The 23,498-nt window shown below is 45.5% G+C and overlaps 2 protein-coding genes and 1 long non-coding RNA gene across 3 annotated transcripts in view; 1 reads left to right on the top strand and 2 right to left on the bottom strand.

Annotated features, from left to right (window-relative positions):
- Positions 1 to 576: 576 nt before the first annotated feature.
- Positions 577 to 7,158, top strand: LOC133239506 (protein FAM24B-like). Its single transcript, XM_061403775.1, has 4 exons — positions 577 to 850; positions 1,634 to 1,754; positions 2,880 to 3,068; positions 6,970 to 7,158. Exons 1-3 carry the CDS (start codon positions 769 to 771, stop codon positions 3,061 to 3,063), a joined length of 387 nt encoding a protein of 128 aa, XP_061259759.1. The 5' UTR covers positions 577 to 768; the 3' UTR covers positions 3,064 to 3,068; positions 6,970 to 7,158.
- A 311-nt stretch (positions 7,159 to 7,469) lies between these two features.
- Positions 7,470 to 23,498, bottom strand: part of LOC133239614 (deleted in malignant brain tumors 1 protein-like) — an 82,594-nt gene continuing 66,565 nt past the window's right edge. Inside the window, exons 34-39 of the mRNA XM_061403970.1 lie at positions 16,290 to 16,601; positions 15,598 to 15,641; positions 14,791 to 14,935; positions 14,090 to 14,265; positions 11,454 to 11,821; positions 7,470 to 7,963 (exon numbers count right to left, since the gene is read on the bottom strand). Of these exons, the coding sequence (XP_061259954.1) occupies positions 7,672 to 7,963; positions 11,454 to 11,821; positions 14,090 to 14,265; positions 14,791 to 14,935; positions 15,598 to 15,641; positions 16,290 to 16,601 (1,337 nt within the window). The 3' untranslated portion in view covers positions 7,470 to 7,671. The remainder of the gene's footprint in view (positions 7,964 to 11,453; positions 11,822 to 14,089; positions 14,266 to 14,790; positions 14,936 to 15,597; positions 15,642 to 16,289; positions 16,602 to 23,498) is intronic.
- Positions 20,615 to 22,355, bottom strand: LOC133239509 (uncharacterized). Its single transcript, XR_009733858.1, has 3 exons — positions 22,016 to 22,355; positions 21,797 to 21,835; positions 20,615 to 21,155 (listed from the first exon to the last, which is right to left on the bottom strand). It is a non-coding gene; the product is annotated as an uncharacterized LOC133239509 (long non-coding RNA).

Here is a 23,498-nt window from a genome sequence, read left to right as displayed (position 1 = left end):
TATCCTGATATTCAAATTGCTTTTTGAAATCTTTTTGTCTTAACCATGAAGTATGATAATATTCTGAAGTTAGTGAACCTATGCTTGCTAAGTTGTTTCAGTCATGTTCAACTCTTTGTGACTCCATGGACCGTAGCCTACCAGGCTCCTCTGTCCATGGGATTCTCCAGGCAAGAATACTGGAGTGGGTTGCCGTGCCCTCCTCCAGTGAACTTATATCTGAATCCTACTAAGTGGCTACAAGTATATACTTAAGTGGCTACAAGTATATACTACTTCCTTGTGTTGCTAAAACAGAGTCTAAGTAGCCTTCTATAATTGTACTTTTAGAAATATTGACCATTTTTAGATATTAGCCTCCCCACATCACTGTCTTTTTATTATATTGAACCCCCAGATTTGCTTTTGATTAACAGTCAAACCTTAAAAAAGTCCTCTGAGAGAAACAGAACCTGAAAATGTGATTTTGAAATGAAATGATTTAAAATAGTATTTGGGCATTTACATGTCCATTGGTACCACAAAAATCTGAACATGGGATGGAATTCAGAACTCCATGAAAGAGAGCTGATGTCCAAAGAGTTGATGTCACACAGCTTATGGCCTGATTGGCACGGAAGTTGGAGCTGGACAGTTGACTCTCCATTCTGCTCTGGTGGAGGCTGCACTTCTAAAAGCGAGCTCTTCAAACTTACATCTCACTTACTCCTAACAGGGACAGTTAGAATTTTCTTTCTCAAATTAAAGGTTTGAGAAATCCCTGATAAGATGTACTGTTCCCTCAAGTTTATTTTAATTGCAATTTTTTTTTACTGTCAGCCTTCATCCAGCTTTGACGACTTAGATTCTCGTAAGTATGCTTTGGCAGTTGGATGGTTTCATTCTCTCTTCTGGGTCATTTTATCCCATTTTAAGGGCATAAATAAACTGATTAATAGATAAATAGATTAAATAGATATAATAACATAAATAGATTTAATAACATAAAATTTTATGTTATTTAATAGCATAAATAGATTAAATAAACTGCTTATTCCACATAACTTGGACTTCCTGGAAAGATTTAGGGTTTAGGAGAAAATTGACAGTTGTCAGAGGGAGAATGGAAAAACTTCCTTTTCCTGAAACACATATCTCTTACAAAAGAGATGAGTATATTCTTAGGATTAATGAACATAACATTTAAAGAAAGTTGTTCCCTTAATAATTGCTGTTGGCGATTTTTAAGCCTAATGTACAGCAGGGGTTTAATTCTGACTCTAAAAGTGAGCAGAGGTGACTCTGAAAGTGAACCTGGAGGCCCAGATGTTTGGAAGTAAAACCATTTGCTCCAGTGTAGGCAGGTTATTTACAGCTGCACTTTACTGCATGTGAAAGAGAGAAAAAGATTCTTCCCACTGTCTTTCCTTCCTTCTCTCTGGACTTTGTGTTTCAGTCCCATCTCACTTAGAAATGAACCTTTCTCCCCATCTCTGGGCCCACTTATGGTCCTGGGCACCCCCCTAGGGAGACTCATTTGTGCTTTACAAGCATAGGGTTCATTCTTCTTCCACTGAAGGAAGCATATTGTGGTTGCTAAGTGACTGTGGGGAGGGAAGCCAGGTTCACTGCTTGCCTGTACTTCTCTGCCTAGATAAAAGCTCCAAAGTTAACGCGATAATTATGTTCTGCATTGGTGGCGCTATCCTGTTGGCCATGCTCGTTCTGATGGCCGTTGTCATCTGTCTTTACTACAAAGTAGCCAACGCACTGAAGTGAGTGATGTGGGTAAGAGGGGCTAACACCCCCTCACATGGGATCCTGGGGCTCCGTGCTTGAGCAGGGTCATCCCTGGCCCTCTGGCCACACCCTGGGCGAGGTCAGGAACGGTGGGAGAGTTTGAGAGGACTGAGGCGGGGAGGGTAGAATCTGGCTTTCTACCCCTTCTGGTCTGGGGCTGTGAGCTCACAAGGAGAATGTTCTCAGCTGCTGGGTCTGTGCTGCTTTGCCGTCCCTTGCCCTCCCTTACCCTCAGCAGGTTGATTCCACAGGATTGCAGACTGAAGATGGCATGACTGAGTCTGCCTCTGCTCACTCGGAGGATGGGCTGAGCTGATGTTCCCCCCACCTGAGTTGGGGAGCTCTCAGCAGATCCTTGGCTCTGGGCACAGTGGGATGGGCCTGTAAGACCCTGGGGAAGCTGAGTTGTGTGAAGATCCTGGGGTTTGCCTCACCAGGGAGTGTAGATCTGAAAAGGGAGCATTAAATTTGGGGGAAAGGAGCCTTCAAATATGGGTGAGACTGGTCGTCAGAAGCAGTGGTGTTCCCACACATTAACGTTCCAAGGAGGCAGCATGTTTGTTGAACAGAGTCCTGCCTCAAGCTTTGAATGACCTGGTTTTTATTTCCAGCTCCTCCTCTACTTGTATGTGTTTGATCAAGGCACTGTGCTTCTCCATGTCTCAGATTCTTTATGTGATAAGTGGGGAGAATACAAAACAAACAAACAAACAAACAAAAAAGCAGCAGCCGTGTTTCCATTCTAGGGAAGTTCAGCCTGTGAGCAGGAAGGTAACCCCCAGCACCCGGGGGCGGCGGACTCGGCACCCTCCTGGGTTGTGCTCTGCACTTGGCGGACCTGCAGTGATCACCTAGGTGACCTGCACTTGCAGCTCACTCTCCCTCATTTGCTGGAACCTCATCTTACGTTTCTGGCACTCTTAGGAGAGGAAGGGGTTGGACAGGAACTTGGGATGAGGGCAGAGCTGCTTTCATCTCGGGCTGGTGTCATGGGTTTGATTGGTTCCAGGCCCAAATTGTCCAGATCCCCCTGACAGTTGTAACAGGTGGACCGAGAAGAAAAATTCTAATCCTATGCTCTGTGTATGTCTTTTCTTAAGCATGCCAAAGGTACCTGTTTGTTTGGCCTTAAAAAATAATCCAGCCACGGTCAACCCGGACAAGGTCAGTGCGGCCCTCACCACTGGGTCTTATCCCAGCCTCCAGTGCTGTGACGAATGTAACTTGTATCCCGGCTTCGATGCCCTGCCTCCGTGCTGCTGTAATGTAAACGAGGGGCTCTGACTTGGGTGGGTACAAATATCTTCATGAACAATATTTCTTTCTTAGTAGAGTCTTTTATTATTCAAGTCAAGTTTTATACTGTTTCCATTATATCATGTACTATATACCATATTTATGTGCTTTTGAATAAATGCAATATTGAAAATAACCCTCTCTGCCTCCAGTATTGTTGTTGTTGTTAGTTGGAAAAGTACTTACATTTGTGTCTTACCTACTTTGGGACTTGGGGCAGTTAGCTTGTCATGTTATATTGCAATATAAGGAGAGTTAAGAGTAGAAAATACATCTATATATACAACCCCAGGGGAAAAAAAAATAGATGTTAGAGTGTTTCCAGTTTCAGACTCTGCTGTAAACTTCCCGTGCCCGAGCCCTTCTCCTTCTACCGGCTTCCTTCACTCTCACCCAGCTTGCTGTGCCGTGGACAATGTTACATGGCCAGGAGGGAACCGCCATTCATCCCAGAGGGTATTAGGCAGGCGGGGTTTCTCTGGGTGGAGGGCGCCTAATTTGTGTAACGATGGGGTTGAGCTCTGTGGTGTCAAAAGGACATTTTAAAAACCTGAGATGCCTCCTCCTGCTATCCTCCAAATCTTCAGAAGCCGATTTTCCTTCTTTTTGTATCACTGTTAACACTGATTTTTGCTGACTCGGCTGTTTCAGTATCTTTAACTGCAGACAGTGTCTTTAGCCTCCTGTGAAGGTTAAAGAAGTGGTGAAGAGTGGTAAAGAGTGGTGAAGCCCAGATCCTTCTGGTCTCAGCAACAGGCAGGAGGATGCACCCCTCTTCGTTCCTGCTCGGGCTGCTCCTTTCTGTCCCTGCTCTTTCCTCTGAGCCTCTGAAACCCCCTTCCAACCCCAGACTCTCTGTTTGTAACCAGAGTTTGTCCTTTCCCTCATTAGCACAACCTTTGCTTAGTCAGCATCCCATGTTTTACTCAAGGAATTAACTACTAACAAGTGGTTGGTTACCTACTAAAAAGGATGAAAAAGGAAAACAGGAAATAATGAGAAATAACTACTACCTCTAGGCTCACAGGGAGAAAGCGATGGTAGAACTAAGCATTTGGAAGAGGTCGCCTCCTGGCGGAGAGGCATTCATCTAGCTGAGGCTTGGCTGAGGAAGGTCATTCAGCACTTTAGAGCCAGCAGGGTGAGCTGCTCTCACACAGTAGCCCTTGGAGCGGCCGAGAAGCTGCCTGGAGGGTGACATGAGTGTCCCCAGTGTCAGTAAGGGTTTCGAGAGGCAAATTCAAGCCTGCACCTTCCCTGGAGCCTGCCCCAAACCTGCCAGCTGGAAGTGACGAGTCCTTCTTGAGTGTCCCTGGAGCACTTCCTCTCCTGGCATCTACTACTTCCTGCCTCATCTTAGGAGTTCAAGTGCACTTGGATTTTCTCTTGTCACCAGCAAGCCCCTGAGCATCAGTGCAATTTCCCTCTGAGCCCCACTCAGTGGTCAGCACAGTGCCCAGAACCCGGGAGGCCCTGTGCAAGTGTGTTCCAAATGTGGGGCGTACACCCTAAGTCCAGGCATTGCAGGGTCCTTGAGGGAGGCAGGATGGAGTAAGGGGTTCTTTGAGACACCCCTCTGGTGGGCAGTAGGAACAGAACATAACAGAGAGGCTTTAGAACTGGGCAGACTTGGTTCAAAACCAACTGTGCCTTTCACAAGCTCGTGCCACTGCAGAAGTTGCTTAGCCTCTCTGAGCCTCAGTTTCCTTAATGTAAAATGGGAGGGAGGGCCGCCTAACCAGCAGCCACTTTCCTGATGCCCAAAGGCTTTCTCTTTACTCCTACGGATGAGTATACAGTGTGCCAGGGGACACACCATGGAGATAAAGGCAAACAAGTCCTGTCCTTAGGTGCCCGATTGAATTCCAGGTCCAAATCAAAACAGATTCCCTCCATTTTCTTGTTAATAGTTTCATGTAGATCTTCCAAATACTTCCCCCAGTGGCCACGCAGGTCAGTCTCCTCTGCATTCCTTCATACATCTTAAACGCAGCTACTGGCAAGATCTTTTCTAATGTGAAAAGAACTTAACTAGGTTGGGGAAATCAAATTAAGTATTTACAAGCAGCACTTGAAAACTGTCTGGTTACTGGCCTATCAACCATTCTATCAGGAACTGATATCAGGAACTGACTGAACACCTGCTGATGGCCATGCAAGAGGGGTATTCAGAAATGCATCAGGTGTAATAGCGTAATACTGTGAAACCTGTCAAATATTGTGACCCACTAGAGAGTGTAAAATCCCATCACCAGGAATTATTGAAAAAAAAAAAAGCTCCTTTGTAGTGGAGTGATTGAGCTATATACTATGCACGATTAGCATATAATATATATATGTATCAAAGCTATTTTTCTATAGTTTTAGCAGCCTCAAAGGAGTGTCTCTGACCTGCTGGGTGGAGCTGAAAGTCCAGGCTCCACCTGACTCGAGGGTGCAGGGGGGTCCTCATTGCCCAGCTCTTTACTCTGCTTTCTCTGATAGCACCCTGGGGAGGGGAGGGGAGGAGAGGGGAGAGGGTAGGTAAGGGGCACGGAGAGCAGGTGGAAGTCCAGGCTCCCCACTTCACCTTTGCTGGCTAGGCAAGGGGTGGGGCCACAGTTTCACCCATGGAGCAAGTAAGTTATGGCCTCAGAGTTTTCTAGAACTGCCCGGCTGCCTCTTTGTTGGTTCTTTGGCTAGAGAGAGCAGGCTTCTCTCAGGCCATTTTTGTCTGTATTAATTGGAGCTTCCGGTTTGTACCTTTGTTCTTGTTAAGTGCATTTTGATCCGTTCGACATGAGGTGCTTAACAGTAGCCGGGGTTTTCAAACTTCATCATTCCTAAGAATCACCTGAGTGCTTTTGGAAAGAGCAGCTTCCTGGGTCCCATTCCCTGAACTACACCCAGAGTACTGAACTGGAAGTTCACTGGAGCCATATTTATTTATTTATTTTTAATTCATTTCTGTATTTACTTGGCTGTGCCAGGTCTTAGCTGGGCATGTGGGAACTTTAGTTGCACCACGTGAACTCTTAGTCGTGGCACGTGGGATCTAGTTCTCTGACCGAGGATTGAACCCAGGGCCCCTGCCTTGGGAGGGTGGAGTGTTAGCCACTGGACCACCAGGGAAGTCCCTTATTTATTTATTCTTGAAAATTCAGTGCATTAATTGTCAACGCTTTTCACATTAGGGATTTGCTAAAGGCCATAAGGTGCTAATTTTGGAAGCTCTTAGCCTTTCTCTGCAAGATTTAGATAAGTACAGTTAATGGGCAGGCGAACTTTTAAAAGTGGAAACTCTAGCAGCTCTTGGTAATCTGGAAAAACTTTTTTTTTTTTAATTTGAAGCACTTGCACAAAATAGATGCCAGATGCTAAAATCACTGTTTCATGTGACTGAGGATGAAGCTACTTGTGAGAGATAATTAACTTTGGATATAAAGATGCTATCTTCATCAAACTGACCATTAATTACACATCAACTTCTACTATGTATCCGCAGGGAACTTACTTTTACCAAGATGGTTTTCAGTGAAGGGCGTGTTTGCAGTGAAACTGACATGTCTCACTTTAGAGGCAATGTCCCTCCTCCGGTCACTTATCAGATTTTTATCTCTCAGGAATTTGGGGTTCACTTCCGGGCCCCATCAAACCCTGCCCTCCTCCCTGAGGGACTTGACAATAGTGTATATCCCCTGGACTTGAGAGCTCATGTGTTAAATACTGTTACTAAATATGTCTTGAAAAACAAGAGAAAAAAAGTCTGTTTCTTTAAAGACAACTTTGAGGGCACTGAACCTAATGCAGAATTCTTCCTGTTCAGATATAATGAGAGATTAGATTACGTGGGTGCTGCCCTTCTTTTCAGGGAGGATTTGGGACTATGCTAATCTTTCTTTGCCTGCTTTTCAGGTTTCCTGTAAGGCTTTGAAGATCTGGGAAACAGACTAAGCACGTGGTACCCCACAGAGCAGTCCCCAAGGGTTCCTGTGATTGTTGCTCAGGCTCTCATTTGCAAGCTTAACCCAAGCTCAACAAAGCCAAGGCCCAATTTGTTTTCTTCGAAACAGACAAATAAAGCTCATTTTGTGTAAACGACAATGAGTAAATGACATTTGATTCAACTGACCAATGCCTATATTTAAAAAAAAAAAAAAGCAATGATTTTCTGATAGACACTTAGTTTATTCTTCACAGGGCCCTTGGCAAGATCTGAAAATAAATTCTCACACAACCAGGGTGACAGAAACAAAAAGATCCACCTACTAGCATCTAAACATTAAGGAGCCAAAAATACCGTTAAGTGCAGTGTGGTATCAAGAGATAACTTTCTTTATGACATGTTGTACAGTTTAAGACAGTGATCAAGTTCTTGATAGTGAAGAATTATAAAATGCAAGACTCCTAGCTGCAAAGACAGCAATTGCCTTAGAAATTTGGTAGTCAGACAAGATTTACTTAGCAATCAACCTCGAAGAGAACCTCGAAGAGAACCTCTTTAGCCCTTTTATCTGTCTCTATGAGGACGACCTCAGATTTATCCAACATTATTTTGCTGAGCAGAAATAGAATTTGCTTCTAATTTCTAACAGGTTGATGTGGAACTCGGAGAAATCACCCATGAGTCTTTCTTTGATCAGTTCCTTTGTGGATCTCCAGTGGTCCCACCATTTGGAAATGCTCAGTCTGCTCTTCTGTGGCCTTCCTGGGGCCTGTGGCCCTCTTACTTCGCCCTGCACAGCCCTGGGAGCAGCGGGAGGAGTGGTCCCCCACTTTGCAGATGGTGACCTTACACTGCAGATAGATCACGTCATAGCTGGTGAGAATGCTGAAGATGTTGAACTTGAATTGGGCTACATTCTTTTGCCGGGAGTGCAGGTTGATATAAGTATTGTCTTTGATGCACCTGATGGGAAGAAAAACCCCAGGTCAAGAGGATTAACTTAAAGCACGCTGTTGTTTGCTGTTTGGTTGCTCAGTCGTGTGGATTCTTTTTGACCCCAGGGACTGCGGCCTGCCTGGCTCCTCTGTCCATGCAATTTTTCAGGTGGGAATACTGGAGCGGGTTGCCATTTCCTACTCCAGGGGATCTTCCTGACCCAGAGATCAAACCTGCGTCTCTTGTGTCTCCTGCATTGGCAGCTGGATTCTTTACCACTGTGCCACCTGGGAAGTACCAATTTAAAGCATGGTGTGGATTAATTCTGGCTCAAATAATTGGGCTTGGACACAAACCTCTGAATTTCAACCAGAGTTCCTCCCACTACCCACTCTTTCTTTTATGAAAAAAATGAGATGGTTGGATGACATCACCGACTCGATGGACATGAGTTCGAGCAAGCTCTGGGAGTTGGTGATGCACAGGGAAGCCTGGCATGCTGCACTCCATGGGGTCACAAAAAGTTGGTCATGACTGAGTGACTGAACTGAACTAAACTGATGAGAGGAAAAAAACCACCATTCCTAGCCAGAAACAGAAAGGCACTGTAAAACATAACAGAAAAACAAAACAAAGTAAATGCTAGCCAGAACTATTACCTACTCTATTTTTTCAAAAGGGTAGATTAAAGCTGGTAGCTATATTATTCGAGGGGCTTCCTTGGTAGCTCAGCTGGTAAAGAGTCCACCTGCAATGCAGGAGATCCAGTTCAATTCCTGGGCTGGGAAGATTCCCTGGAGAAGGGATAGGCTACCCACTCCAGTATTCTTGGGCTTTTCTGGTGGTTCAGACGGTAAAGAATCCTCCTGCAATGCAGGAGATCTGGGTTTGATCCCTGGGTTGGAAAGATTCCCTGGAGGAGGGCATGGCAACCCACTCCAGTATTCCTGCTTGGAGAATCCCCATGGATAGAGGAGCTGGGCGGGCTATGGTCCATGGGGTCGCAAAGAGTCGGACATGATTGAGCAACTAAGCACTGCTGCTGCTGCTGCTAAGTCGCTTCAGCCGTGTCCGACTCTGTGCGACCCCATAGACGGAAGCCCACCAGGCTTCCCCGTCCCTGGGATTCTCCAGGCAAGAACACTGGAGTGGTTTGCCATTTCCTTCTCCAATGCATGAAAGTGAAAAGTGAAAGTGAAGTCGCTCAGTCGTGTCCGACTCCTAGTGACCCCAAGGACTGCAGCCCACCAGGCTCCTCCGTCCATGGGATTTTCCAGGCAAGAGTGCTGGAGTGGGGTGCCATTGCCTTCTCCAGCAACTAAGCACAGCACAGTACATATTGTTTGAAGGTGAACTTAATTTATTTTAAAATTTATTTTGTGTAACTACTGAAAAACTAAAGAAAGAAGTAAATGATATATTTAGAGGAGATAAAATGGAATAAAATAAAATGCTCAATTAAAACCAGCATATAAAATGTATTAAACCTGCATTAAAACCAGAGATGGCAGCAAAAGGAGAATTGAAGGCAGAAACAAAGAACAAATGCAACAAATAGAAAACAGTTACTAGGAGGCAGATTTTAATCCAACTATGTCAACTATCACTTTAAATGTGAATGATTTAAATATACCAATTGGAAGACACAGACTGCCAGAGTAGATTAAAAAAAAACAAGATCCAACTATATGCTGTCTATAAGAAGACCATTTTAAATATAAAGATAAAGGTTAATTAAAAGTAAAAGGATAGAGAAAGATTTACCAAGTTAATACCAATCAAAAGAAAGCTGGATTAGCTATATTAATTTCAGCCAAAACAGACTTCAGAGCCAGGATAATTAGAGATGAAAAGGGGCATTACACAACGATGAAGGGGCCAAAAGAGGATGAGATGGTTGGATGGCATCACCGATGCAATGGACATGAGTTTGAGCAAACTCAGGGAGATGCTGAAGGACAGGGAAGCCTGGCATTGCTATGTGCACGGGGTCACAAAGAGTTGGACATGACTTAGCAACTGAACGACAACAACAAGCTCCCATCTTAGGAAACTAGAGAAAGAAGAGCTAATAAAACCTGTTAATAAAATAGGCAGAAGTATGACAGTTGTTAAATTCTGGACTTTCTGATATATGTAGCCACTCGGCTTACAGGATCTTGGTTCCCTGACTAGGGATTGAACCTGGGCCACAGCTGTGAAAGCACTGCGTCCTAAGCACTGGACCACTAGGGAACTCCCTCTCCTTGCCAAGTTTTGAAACGGGAGACCTAAAAGGGAAGAGCTTTCTCTCTCTGACTCAGTGCGGCTTAGTACCACATCTGTGCACTTCCCACACCGCGGCTCACTCTACCTGTGGAAGGTGCTGCCTCTTGCCCTCCCCAACTTTTGGAATCAGGCACCATGATGCCTCTCAGGGGCTTTAGGAAGCGCTCACCGCTTTAGTGGCTCTTACCACTCTGGAGCTTCCATCAGAAAGTGAGTTTTTGATGTCTTCACACTGGTTGCCAATTACCCATCCATAAGCATTTTGCGCTGGTTGGGGAATAAAAGAGCTATAAAGGCAAACATCTTGCCTGAGTTCTAATTTGGCAAATGTTATGTCTAACCAAAGGTGCCAGAATAAACCTCATTACTGTAAGAGCTTAGCCTAGGATAACCCAGCAGCAACCCATCAGTGCTGGCCAAATACCCTGAGGAATGGGGAATGCAATAGTTATAAAACTTGGAGGGAAGAGAGGCATGAGTCAGCAGAGCCTGAGACAGCACAGGCTCTGCCTAGGACTCTCTGGGGATTCAAGGGATGTTGTCTAGACTTCCTATAATTATCTGCCCTCAGCTGGGATCAGAGGGATGGTTAGGGTCTGGGCTCCACCTCTGGACAGGATGAAGACTCTGGGCACAATGTTCTGATTTAGGACTGCCAGTTAAGAAGATAACGGTCAGACTTCCCTGGTGGTCTAGTGGTTAAGAATCTGCCTGATAATGCAGGGGACAGGTCCCGGAAGATTCCACGTGCCAGGGGGCAACTAAGCCTGTGCACCACAACTACCAAAGCCTGCGTGTGCTTGTGGGTTCATGCTCTGCAATCAGAGAAGCCACCGCAGTGAAGGCCCTGCTCACCACAACCAGAGAAAGCCCAGTGAGCGGCAGTGAAGACCCAGCGCAGGCAAAAATAAGCATAAATGAATAAATTGTTGTTGTCTAGTCTCTAAGTTGTGTCCAACTCTTTGTGACCCTATGGACTGCAGCCTGACAGGCTCCTCTGTCCATGGAATTCTCCAGGCAAGAATACTGCAGTGGGTTGCCATTTCCTTCTCCAGGGGATCTTCCTGACCCAGGGATCAAACCCGGGTCTCCTGCATTGGCAGGCAGATTCTTTACCACCTTCGAGCCACGTGGGAAGCCCAGATAAATAAACAAAATTATTAAAAAACAAAACAAAACAGGTCCCCCAAAGGAATAATAGGTAAATAGTCAACCACATCACCCAGACAGGGCCTTCCACTTTTCTTACCCTTGCTTGATCAAATCATACTTGACAGTTGTAAAATCACTGGGGTCTGGAGAAGCCACACAGGTATCCACAAAGAGCCGCAGGCTGGGGTTGGGGCTGTGGAGTGTGGCCTGGAGGAAGACCTCTTTCCTCCGGCTGGCGTAGTGTTGCCCCGTGTTCTCTCCGTGCTGGGACAGGGGCAACTCGAGGAAAGATATGGACACATCGAAGCTAGCGTTCTCCCCAGGGACGACTTCCACTGCTGACGGGCCGTCCACCCTGCAGGTGAACTTGAGCTGAGGCACCCTGTGCCGCAGGACGACTCGACCCGGGTGGCCCCTGGTTCGGCCTGTGACGGAGTTGGAGTAGCTGAGGGAGCCGCGGCTTTCCTGGGAGGAGAGGGGAGAGTTGGTGGCCTGTGCTCCCGGCTCCCTGCCCAGCGCTTTCTTCAGGAGCGAAGACCTCTGCTTTGTGCCCACCACTTGGAGCCAGTTTGCTGAGAAGCTGGAGGGCATGAGGTCTCAGGCATGACCTCTCTGGTACCTGAGATCATGAGGGGTTGACCTTATGTCCCTGCTTCTGGGAGTCTGGGGTGCACGCAGGGAACCCCTAGTATGCAAGTCTAGACTCCCTTCTGCCCTCTGTGGGGGCCAGGCTTGGGGAATACAAGACAGGGTGGGAGGTCCACTCTGGCTGCTGAATTCCTCTACCGCTCTGCCCTGCTCTGACCCCCAGACCAGCCCTGGCTTCTTGTGAGCTGCGGGGCTGGCCCTATGGACCCTCACTCTCAGCCTTGCTCCTTCAAAGCCAACATGACTTCAAGGGGCCAAGAAGGTGCTGGAGGCTGATGAGTAGGGGCCTCCAGCAGCCTCCTTCCCATAGCCTGCTGCATCATGGAGACTCATCCTGGCCAGGGATGTTTATTCCAGGGAGCCTTGGCCCGTGCAACTCAGGTCCAGTGGCAGTCTGCCTTGAAACCCTCCAAGGAAAGCCCCAACAGCTTACAGCAGTGTTTCTCACTGGTCTGCTTTGTTTTCCTTTCTTCTTTTTGCCCCTAAGAACCCGTATCTCTCTTCCCCCTTGAGAGGGATGTCACCCTTGTAGAGAACGCACAGCTTAGAAGAAAAACTGAACTCTAGGACTGTGTGGGCCTGCCCAATTCCGACCAGACTTTGGGCTTCCTGTGGTTCACAGCCCTGAGTCTCTCCCGTGACCTCTTCAAGCTGGCTGCTGCCTCGGGGCCTCTGCACCCCTCTGCTGACCCCCTGCTTGGAGCCCTCCTCCTCTTCCTCTGTACCTGCTTTATGTCCTTTTTCAGGCCTCGGTTCTTTGACCACCCTATTCAAAAGTGGTCTTCCACCCCAAAGCATTTTCTATCCTTTGCCTATTTGACGGTCTCCTTAATCCTCTTCACGACAAAGGACTCTCATCTGTCTTTATTCGGGACCTGTGTCTCCCTTCTCGCCAGTGTAAGAGCCGTGGAGCTGCGGTCCTGTCAATCACAGTGGCTGCTGGGTCCTCAGCACCTAGAAGGATGCTCATTCCCTGACTCTGAAATCGGACATGGGCCCTTTTTATGGGGAAATAGAGCTGCCTTTCCCCATAGGTGCTTGGGGACTTGCCACCACTGCAGGCAGTTCCTGAATTGCTATCTGCTCTGGCCCTAGAACTGTGGTCAGCACAGGAAGCTTGCAGAGGGAGCTGGGCCAGCCAGGGCCAGAAAGGACAGCTCAGGGTTCTCCCCAGTGCCTGGAAATGTCCAGGGCCTGCTGGCCTCCCAGACACTGGGGAGCTTCCAGCAGACTGCTGGGGAAGAAACCTCTGAGGTAAAAATTAGAATTTTTAGAACAAAGAGGATACGAATGATCACAGTCTGCACAGATAGATGCAATGTGAAGTACGGACTTAAAGTGGCTATTTAGCACCATGGAGACTGCTGGAATGCATTCAACCTCCAACAATGTCAAGTGTTTGGGGTGCTCTTTTTTTGGGCATGTGTCTAAACAGGGATGTGAAAGAATACATGAATAGCATAGGGATCTTGCTTTGTATCCTGTTACATTATTAAATGTGCCTATGAACATGATTTTCTGGCTATACACGCTTCCTGTATCTTTGGTATACTTGTTTCCTTAATTTCAATGATACTGGTTTGTGAAATAAGTAGGTGGTTAAGCAAAATGAAATAAACATATTCATTTCATTATACATAAATATCTTAATATTTGTTTCCTACATTGGGAAACCTGGTTAGAAACACAGCACTCAGGCTGTCTTCCCCAAGCCCAACACTACAGCTTGCACATGGTAGGTGGGCACTAGTGCTGAATAAAAAAGCATGTGGTGACAAAATGCTTTGGCTTTGCAGCTTAGAGAAGAGCATCCATCTATCCATCCATCCGTCCATCTGTCCATCCATCCACCCATCAGATCATCAGCATTCTGTACTTGTTACTATGTATTCCAAATTCCCAAAAGGAAGGGCAGTTTTAGACAAATTAATGAGTTGCTCCAGGTCTCATGGAACTCAGAACCAAAGTCATGGTTGTGCCTTTCCTCTGTCCCTATTCAGGTTTTTAACAGGTGGTGGATTCTCCCAAGCCTCTCTTTTCGGCCTCCATCCATAGAAGGGTACCACCACCTTGTCAGTTTCATACCTGTCTGACTGTGCCACAGTGGCCATAGGGAACGTTGAAGATCAGGTAGCGCCCTGTGACTCGGGGGCGACACAGCTTATCATTTAAATGGATGTCCCAGGACGAGTAGCCCAGCCTCCGGAGGTAGCCTCGGTCAATGACAACTTGGAAAAGGTGAGGCCAGCAGGAGAGCTGGGCTGCAGAAGGGGGAGGATGGGGAGAAAGTTACAAAGAGAACCTGGAGCCCTCAGGGGTGTGAGTTATGTTTACTTTATAAAAGTACCATGGACAGTGCCCTGGGTTGGCTTTCATCACCCACTACACCCAACTTGACTTCCATTGACTTTATATTTCCCCTTCTTTCCAAAAGTCATGTCATACCCACAGGGTCCTACCCACAGAACATGTCCCAGAGTCAGAGCCTCTTCTAAGGATTTAAAGGACAGCTCATCTCATATGGTAAGAACATCTGAGCCTGAACATGCATCTGAGCCTTTGTATGAGGGTTAAGTTAGAAAAAGGGAATGGAAGCCAAGGGAGGGGGTGCAAAGGGACTTACTCCCCAGTCTCCTAAAGCCCAGCAAGAGGATGGAGATACAAGAGATCTCAGGGGAGACACAGAAACTGGTCCCCTCACATAGTCTGTTCATTCTTCCACAGACAATGGGTCTCTTAGCTCCCCTTTTTGGAGTCTCACACCCTAGGAGGGAGGAAGACTTTACCATTGTCCTTGGGTACCACAGAGTCAGCCGCACCTGGTGAAGGGGGACAAAGAAAAGCAAAGGTCATCTGTGTAGAAGCACTGGACGGGGACAACATAGCCAGCAGTGGACGTGAACCGTAGGAAAAAGGGCTCATTGGATTCACCTATTAAAGCTGAAGCAATGGCCTGGAAATACTCCAGGGTGATGCAAGGGAAAGGAGGGCCCAGGGCCTCCTGATGGAGTTGGAGGGAGGGATTCTGGCATGGATAAAGTAGTGTTGAGAATGGTGTCATCAACACCAAGATTTGTTGGAGAGAGAGACTAGTAAATACAGGGCTTTGCAGGTTATAAAACTCATCGCATGGTTGAACCCTGGCTGGCGTCCCTTCCCATGCACATGGCGTGCACAGTAGCCCAGGCTGGGAAATGCACACTTCATGGCTATCAAGCCCTCCCCTCCCAGAAGCAAGGCAAGACAGAAACCCAGGGCCAGGACCCAGAAGGAAGCACGGCTGGCCAGATTCCCTCAGCCCTTCAAACGCTCTCAGCCCCAGACCACTGGTCCTTTGGCTGCTGAACCTGATGAAAAAGAAACCTTTGGTGTATAATCTGAGAATAGAAGATAAATTACCATTTACAGGGGGCCCCCCAACATGATGAGGAATAGCTGGAACTGTGAACAGACAGTAAAAGTGAGGATCTGGAGAAAAAGGACCCCTCAGCCCCAAGGCTGACTCACACTACATGGCTCCCTGTGGAATTAACTGTCTCAAGGGGGCTCTGATAGCCTATTTGGGCCACATTTCTATGCAAAACAAGAGAAACTTGCACATAAGGCACAAGGAACAGCAAGGACGCCTTTGATTCACCTATAAAAAAGTGGGATGGAAGAGCCAAAGTGAGCTAACCTTGTTCACCAAACCTTAGAATTCCATCACTCTGTGAGATTTAGTGGATAAATTAAGGACAAATATAGGGGAGGATGACTCCACACAGAAGGTCTGCCCACGGAAGTCAAATGCCAAGACAAATGGCCGGTGACAAAAACTATTCACTGAATCTTGGATGAAAGGGACCAAGGGGAACCCAGGACAGTGCAGGGTTCTGACTTCCAAGGGCCAGGTCAAGGTGGGGAAGGGACTCCACCTAGGACTGTGCCCTTATCAGAGGTTTATAAGGGGACAACAGACAAATTCTATATTTTTTAATCATTTTTTTTAAGTTGTCACTTTTTTTCTTGGCTTCATAAACTTTTAGCTATATTTCGGGACAAATACTGCGCTGAACTGGAATTAGAAAAACTGGCTAATAAAGTGCCACCTCTGTCTGATTAAAACATCTACCACCATGGCTATGTAATAAAATATGCTCTTTTATCCTAGAATCTGGGGCCATGGCCCACCTGACATTCCTCGGGCTGGTGAATTCTGACCTTAGGGATGCTTGGAGAGGAAAGAACGGGTGGAGCCTTAGGAAGACCCCGGGGAGGGGCCGGCGTGGCAGGGGAGCCCGGGTACCTGCGCAGACCACGCTCGCGTCCTCCCAGTGCTGGCAGTCGTGGCGCTCCCAGCCCGCGTGGGCGCAGCGCTCCAGCGCATCCTCGGTGCCCGCACAGTGCACGTCGTCCAGCAGGATGGGCCCCGAGCCTGGGCCGAAGCGGCCGCGACCCAGGGCGCCCAGCGCGCGCCCGCAGCCCAGGACGCGGCACACCACACGGGCGTCTCTGATGCTCCAGTGGTCGTCGCACACCGTGCCCCACACGCCCTCGTGCCGGACCTCCACCCGGCCCTCGCAGCGGCCGCGCCCGCCCACCAGGCGCAGGGGCAGGTCTGCAGGAGGCAAGAGGCACTAACTCATCACATCTATCCAGTGAAGCTTCTTTTAATGAATTAAAGTCACATTGTAAGAACTATTATGGATACAGATTTTCAATTATAAAATAATTCCTGGGGATGTGATGTACAGCATGGTGACTATTATAGTTAATAAGACTGTATTATGTATTTGAAAGTTGCTGTGCGGATCACAATAAACTGGAAAATTCTGAAAGAGATGGGAATACCAGACCACTTGACCTGCCTCTTGAGAAATTTGTATGCAGGTCAGGAAGCAAAAGTTAGAACTGAACATGGAACAACAGACTGGTTCCAAATAGGAAAAGGAGTACGTCAAGGCTGTATATTGTCACCCTGCTTATTTAACTTATATGAAGAGTACATTATGAGAAACGCTGGGCTGGAAGAAGCACAAGCTGGAATCAAGATTGCCGGGAGAAATATCAATAACCTCAGATATGCAGATGACACCACCCTTATGGCAGAAAGTGAAGAGGAACTAAAAAGCCTCTTGATGAAGGTGAAAGAGGAGAGTGAAAAAGTTGGCTTAAAACTCAACATTCAGAAAACGAAGATCATGGCATCTGGTCCCATCACTTCATGGGAAATAGATGGGGAAACAGTGGAAACAGTGTCAGAGTTTATTTTTATGGGCTCCAAAATCACTGCAGATGGTGACTGCAGCCATGAAATTAAAAGATGCTTACTCCTTGGAAGAAAAGTTATGACCAACCTAGATAGCATATTAAAAAGCAGAGACGTTACTTTGCCAACAAAGGTCCGTCTAGTCAAGGCTATGGTTTTTCCAGCGGTCATGTATGGATGTGAGGGTTGGACTGTGAAGAAGGCTGAGCGCCAAAGAATTGGTGCTTTTGAACTGTGGTGTTGGAGAAGACTCTTGAGAGTCCCTTGGACTGCAAGGAGATCCAACCAGTCCATTCTGAAGGAGATCAGCCCTGAGATTTCTTTGAAAGGAATGATGCTAAAGCTGAAACTCCAGTCCTTTGGCCATCTCATGCGAAGAGTTGACTCATTGGAAAAGACTCTGATGCTGGGAGGGATTGGGGGCAAGAGGAGAAGGGGATGACAGAGGATGAGATGGCTGGATGGCATCACTGACTTGATGGACATGAGTCTTAGTGAACTCTGGGAGTTGGTGATGGACAGGGAGGCCTGGTGTGCTGCGATTCATGGGGTCGCAAAGAGTCGGACAAGACTGAGCGACTCAACTGAACTGAACTGAAGAGAGAACTTGCAAATTTTCCTCTTGAGAAAAAAATTTTTGTAGCTATGTTTGGTGATGGATGTTAACTCAAAGTACTGTGGTGATCATCTGCAGTATATACAAATATTAAATCATTATATTGTACACCTGAAACTAATGTTTATTTTTTATATGTTAATATTAATTATATTACTATGTTAATTATGTTGATATGTTATATGTAAATATATTAATATGTTGTGTTAATATGTTAATGTTTATTGAGGTATTGATTATACCTCAATGAAAACCTCTATACTATGTAATGTAGTTATTCCATTCCTAGATGTTTACTCAAGATAAAGAAAACACACGACCTCAGAAAGATGCATAAACAGCAGAATTCTCAGCAATACACAAAACCTGGAAACATTCAAATGTCCATCCACAGAAGAATGGACAAATAAATTGTGATATGTATGTCCATAATAAATTGTGGTATGTCCACACAATGCATCATTACTAAGCATAAACAATAAAAATGAAAAAAAAGAACAAATTACCAACATATGGAAGTACCTGGGGCAAATCTTAGAAACAATTCATTGGGACCTCCCCGGTGGTCCAGTGGCTACGACTCGGAGCTCCCAATGTAGGGAGCCTGGCTTTGATATCTGGTCAGGGGACTAGATCCTGAACACCACAACGAAGACCCATTGCAGCCAAATAAATGTTTCTTCAAAATTTGTTAAGTAAGGTTGAGAAGTCAGACACAAAAACACATATGCTTTGATTTCACTTTTATGAGATTCTAGAAAACCAAATCTATTTATAGCGACAGAAAACAGATCAGTTGGCCTGGGAGAAGTGGAAAGGATTTACTGTAAAGGGGCATGAGGGAACTTCCTGGGGGATGGAAATACTCTAAATCTTTTTTTTTTTTTTTTAATTTTTAAAATTTTTTTGCCTTGTCCTGAGGCATGTGGGATCTTAGTTCCCTGATCAGGGATTGAACTGTGCCCCCTGCATTGGAAGCACCAACTCTTAACCACTGGACCACCTTTGAACACAACTGAGGGACTTGACTGAGCAACTACGCACACACACACCACTGAAGGCCCAGAATGCTCTAGGTCTTGACTGTGGTGGTGCTCACACAGTTGTATATATGAGACAAAACTCACAGATGTGTGCAATTTACTGTACATAATTATACTTCAAAAAAGGTGATTTAAAAAGTAAAACTAATTTAAAAAGAAAACCTATATTATGTAGGTGGTGCTACACCCACAATGTGTATAAGATGATTTGCCTTCATATAAATTGGTTGCCAGTGACTATTTTTCAATTTCCTGCTCTGCTCAGCACATAGAAGATGCTCAGTGAACGTTAACAAACATCTCCGGCATCTGCTTCTCTGTGACTGAAATGCCCTTGTCCAGGAGAGTTGCTCTCCTCATTGACTGTTACTGAGATACTGGAAGCAAGATAACGATTCTTGTTTGAACTATGAATAAAGGCAAACATCTGAGTGAGGTCTTGAGAGGTGCATCAAGGCTTCTAACCTACAAAATGTACATGTGTGAGCACATCTGTACCTGCACACATGCACCTAAAAGCTATAAAGTTTTCTGTAAAGGGTAAGAAATTTCAATGAAAATGAAATAACAGTATTAATAATGATATGATAGTTTTAGTGCTTAGAAACAAACAAAAATTACCAGGTAACGGGGTCACTTCCTCATCAACTGAAACTGAAACTGTAAAAAAGAAAAAACAAGCTTAAAAACATGCATATCCTCGAAGTCACATATTTATATTCAAAGCTGAAAATGAACCAAATGTTTTTTCTAAGTTTAGACACTAATGCTTTTTAAAAACTTTTTGCTTTAGTTTGAGTGCCTAAATACTGTTCATTAGGTTTTATTTTACTTTTTTTTTGGCCATTAAGTTGCATCAAAATGTAACAAGTAGTGTTGTGTGCTGTTTATTTTCCAAAAATTAAATTATTGGTTTATTTTAAAAATTTTTTGGCTGTGCTGTGCAGCATGTGGGATCTTATTTCCCTGACCAGGGATTGAACCTGTGCTCCCTGCATTGGAAGCATGGAGTCTTAACCGATAGTTATCAAACAATTTATTCAATGATCAGAAAAATTTTATAAATGCACTGAAGTTTTGAAAGGAGGAATTCAAAACATTAGATTTTTACAAAGGCTGAAAATGAAATGAAGAAAATCAAGTGAGATTCCAGAAATATTTTTAGATAAGAGAGAGACCATATCTAATATTAAAATCCCATATGAAAGTATTCAGAAGGAAGCAAGGTAGGAAGAGTAACAATGGGCTTTATGACAGCGTTTGGTTGTATAAACTACTATAAAACTAAGGATTAATTTAGCAACAGGCATATGATTGTTACCAGGTGATGGTGTTGATTCTGTTGAAACCAGATCTGTGGCTGCCAAAAAAATTTCCAGTGAAAAGAAAGCTTTAACATTTGAATTCATTGAAATTTTACGCTGTAGACCACAATTTTTAAAAAAATAAGACTGTTTTAAGCTGTATATAAAAGAATCCACTCTGCTTATTTATCTTGTGGACTTGTGCATGCAGGGGGTGAAACAGTGTATGTGAAGTTGGTCTTTAACACGGTAGATTAACAATTCCCATTATGAGCATTTACAATGTGTCATAATTTATGACTCTAATTATTAACATAAACATGCCAGCTAAGTATTATCACTATTTTATGGATGAAGATGTGGAGACTCAGCTTATATACATGTCTGTGAGTGCGTGTATGTGATAAGTCACTTCAGTCGTGTCCAACTCTTTCCAACCCTATGGACGGTAGCCCGCCAGGCTCCTCCGTCCATAGAATGCTCCAGGCAAGAATACTGGAGAGGGATGCCATGTCCTCCTCCAGGGGGTCATCCCCACCCAGGGATCGAATCCACATCTGTTACATCTCCTGCATCAGCAGGCAGGTTCTTTGCCACTGGCGCCACCTGGGAGGCCCTGTACACAGGCCTGGATCACCCACAGTTCAGACCCAAGAGACCCCAAAGCACACTCTTCCGACACCCCTCTGCCTTTCAGGGCACAGGATGTGGGAGTCGCATTCGCTCTGGCTCCACGAGGTGAATCAGGAATGCGGGGGTGGGGGTGGTTAGTGGCTTGGAGCTTCCCCAGCCTTTCCTGTGCTCTCTCCCCACCTCTGTTAGGGAAAAAGGAAGCGTCTCTTCTTGGCTGGATTCTTTCAGAAAGCCACTCACAGAGCTACTACAGAGAGCAGAGAGATACCTGGTGAAGAAGGAGCTTTGCTTGAAGTGGGAGTCATATCTGCAAACAAAGAAGGATCAAACTCGAGTATTAGTGAAAAGGAGATGGGATGATTTTTTTCAAAAACAGTGTGGTTGAAAACAGAAGAAAGTGAAAGTGAAAAGCTCAGTTGTGTCCGACTCTGCGACCCCATGGACTGTAGCTCACCAGGCTCCTCTGTCCGTGGGATTTTCCAGGCAAGAATACTGGAGTGGGTTGCCATTTCCTTCTCCAGGGGATCTTCCTAACCCAGGGATTGAACCTGGTTCTCCCACACTTTACCGTCTGAGCCACCAGGGAAGTGGTGAATGGATAAAACCAACACTATCACAGTCCATCCCCTAGTGGGTGTGTCTGGGTGGAGGGGTCAAAGTATCGCCTGAATCATCACAGGACCACGCAGCAGGTGGAGGTGTGGACCCCCAGCCCTCTTGGGCACATCCAATCAAGACCAGTGTGACAAGCAGGAGGTGTTCCCTGGTGGAGGGACCACTTCTGTGTCTGTGCGTGAACGAGAACGTGAAGCTTAATTTCTGTGAAAAGGAGGCTGGGACTTCTGTTTACATTGGGGCTTATTCTGTAGACAAAATATTCAATGTATATGCTCACTTCTTAAAGAGGGGAGTTTAAACTTAGGAAATGTGACAGGCAGAAAACATTACCAGAGAGGGTGTCCACTTCTGCTGAGGCTGAGAACACATCTGTGCATGAACAAAGAGAATAGGACACTTAGCAACGAGAAAACAGATACTTTGTGTGTCTTTTCATTGGGGTTTACTTTGTGGCCAAAATGGTCGTTAAGCGGGCTTATTTGCTAAGTAGGACACGAAAGTAAGAAGCTAGTCTGGTTCATTTAAACACCACAGTGAGAGAGCATTTACCAGATGGAGAGGTCATATCTGCTGAGGTTGAAGAGAGATCTGTAGAAAAAGAGATGAAGAAACTTATGTACCAGTGGAGAAGACTCCTGGGTTTTTACTGAGGCTGTGTTGGGTACAAAACATCCGTGCGACAGCCTAGTCTGATCAATGGAACTCCAAGAAGAGATGCTTATGGGACACTAGAGAGTGTTTTACCTGGTGTGGAGGTCACACTGGCTGACAACGAAGCTGCAGATGAACAAAAAGAACAAGGCAGCAATAAGACAGCCACACCAGGCATACATGTTTCTATAAGATAATAAAGACGTAAAAATGGCCAACAGAGATCAGTATGACTGACTTGGCTTGTCTGCCTACTGTCTAGACAGGAGCTATGGCAGGGCATCTCCAAATCCTCTACTGCCCCAGGGAACCCCTCTACCCCCTGGGTCTCCTCTTGGAGACCCTTCCCTTCTCCCCTTGGAGGCTAGCTGTTCAGAGGGCAACAACCATTGGTCCAAGTTTCTCCATTGTATGGCGTTCATCTAACAAAGATTCCATAAATGGCGGACTTGCTTTTTCCCTGCTTCCCCTTAAATGAGTGGGAGATGGTGACCCAGGAAAGGGTGACCTCTGCAGACCGGAACTTTCCCTAGGTAGGCTGTCTCAAGATCTAGACTGAGGGTGAGGAGGAGTATAAAAAGTCCATTTGTCTCATACTAAGAGGTGCCCTGCATCTCTTAGCTTTATCAGTTGCTGCTAAGTCACTTCAGTCGTGTCCGACTCTGTGCGACCCCATAGACGGCAGCCCACCAGGCTCCCCCATCCCTGGGATTCTCCAGGCAAGAACACTGGAGTGGGTTGCCATTTCCTTCTCCAATGCATGAAAGTGAAAAGTGAAAGTGAAGTCACTCAGTCGTGCCCAACTCTTAAGTGACCCTATGGGCTGCAGCCTACCAGGCTCCTCCATCCATGGGATTTTCCAGGCAGGAGTACTGGAGTGGTGTGCCATTTTCTTCTCTGAGCTATATCAGTAATAAAGACCATATTTTGGTTCTGACTCTGATGCTTTATATCATAATTCTTCAACACCTGGAGTAGTGTAGAGCATCTTCTTTATTGTCCTTCACCCAAATAAATCTCTAACACTATTTGTCAAATTATTAAGTCCAAAGTCACACGGGTGAAAATATGTGGGTTATTTTCAAATCTCTTTTGATACTGATTTCTAGCATTATTCCAGAGTGATAAGAGAACAGACTCCGTATGAGCTCAATACCTTTAGACCATGAAATTTTTGCACCTCGTTTCATGTTCCTGGATATGTTCTAGTGTTTTCTAGTTTACAGTCTGTGGCAACTTGAATAGAATTTGTATTCTATTTGTGTGAAAATTGTATAAATCTTAATTATGCTGAGTTGTTTCATGGTTCTTTCCCTTCTAGTTTTCTGTATATTCATTCTATTAATTTTTGAGAGTTTGATATTCAAACTCCAACTAAAAC

This window comes from Bos javanicus, chromosome 26 (genome assembly GCF_032452875.1).
Source record: "Bos javanicus breed banteng chromosome 26, ARS-OSU_banteng_1.0, whole genome shotgun sequence".
Lineage (NCBI taxonomy): Eukaryota > Metazoa > Chordata > Mammalia > Artiodactyla > Bovidae > Bos > Bos javanicus.
The sequence above is the reverse complement of the archived record's forward strand: the minus strand, read 5'-3'. Positions and strand labels throughout refer to the sequence as shown.

Coding starts and splice junctions, on each gene's coding strand:
- LOC133239506 (XM_061403775.1), top strand. CDS start 769: ATGTACTGTTCCCTCAAGTTTATTTTAATTGCAATTTTTTTTTACTGT. Junction 851..1,633: donor CTTTGACGACTTAGATTCTC/GTAAGTATGCTT, acceptor TTCTCTGCCTAG/ATAAAAGCTCCAAAGTTAAC. Junction 1,755..2,879: donor AAAGTAGCCAACGCACTGAA/GTGAGTGATGTG, acceptor TCTTTTCTTAAG/CATGCCAAAGGTACCTGTTT.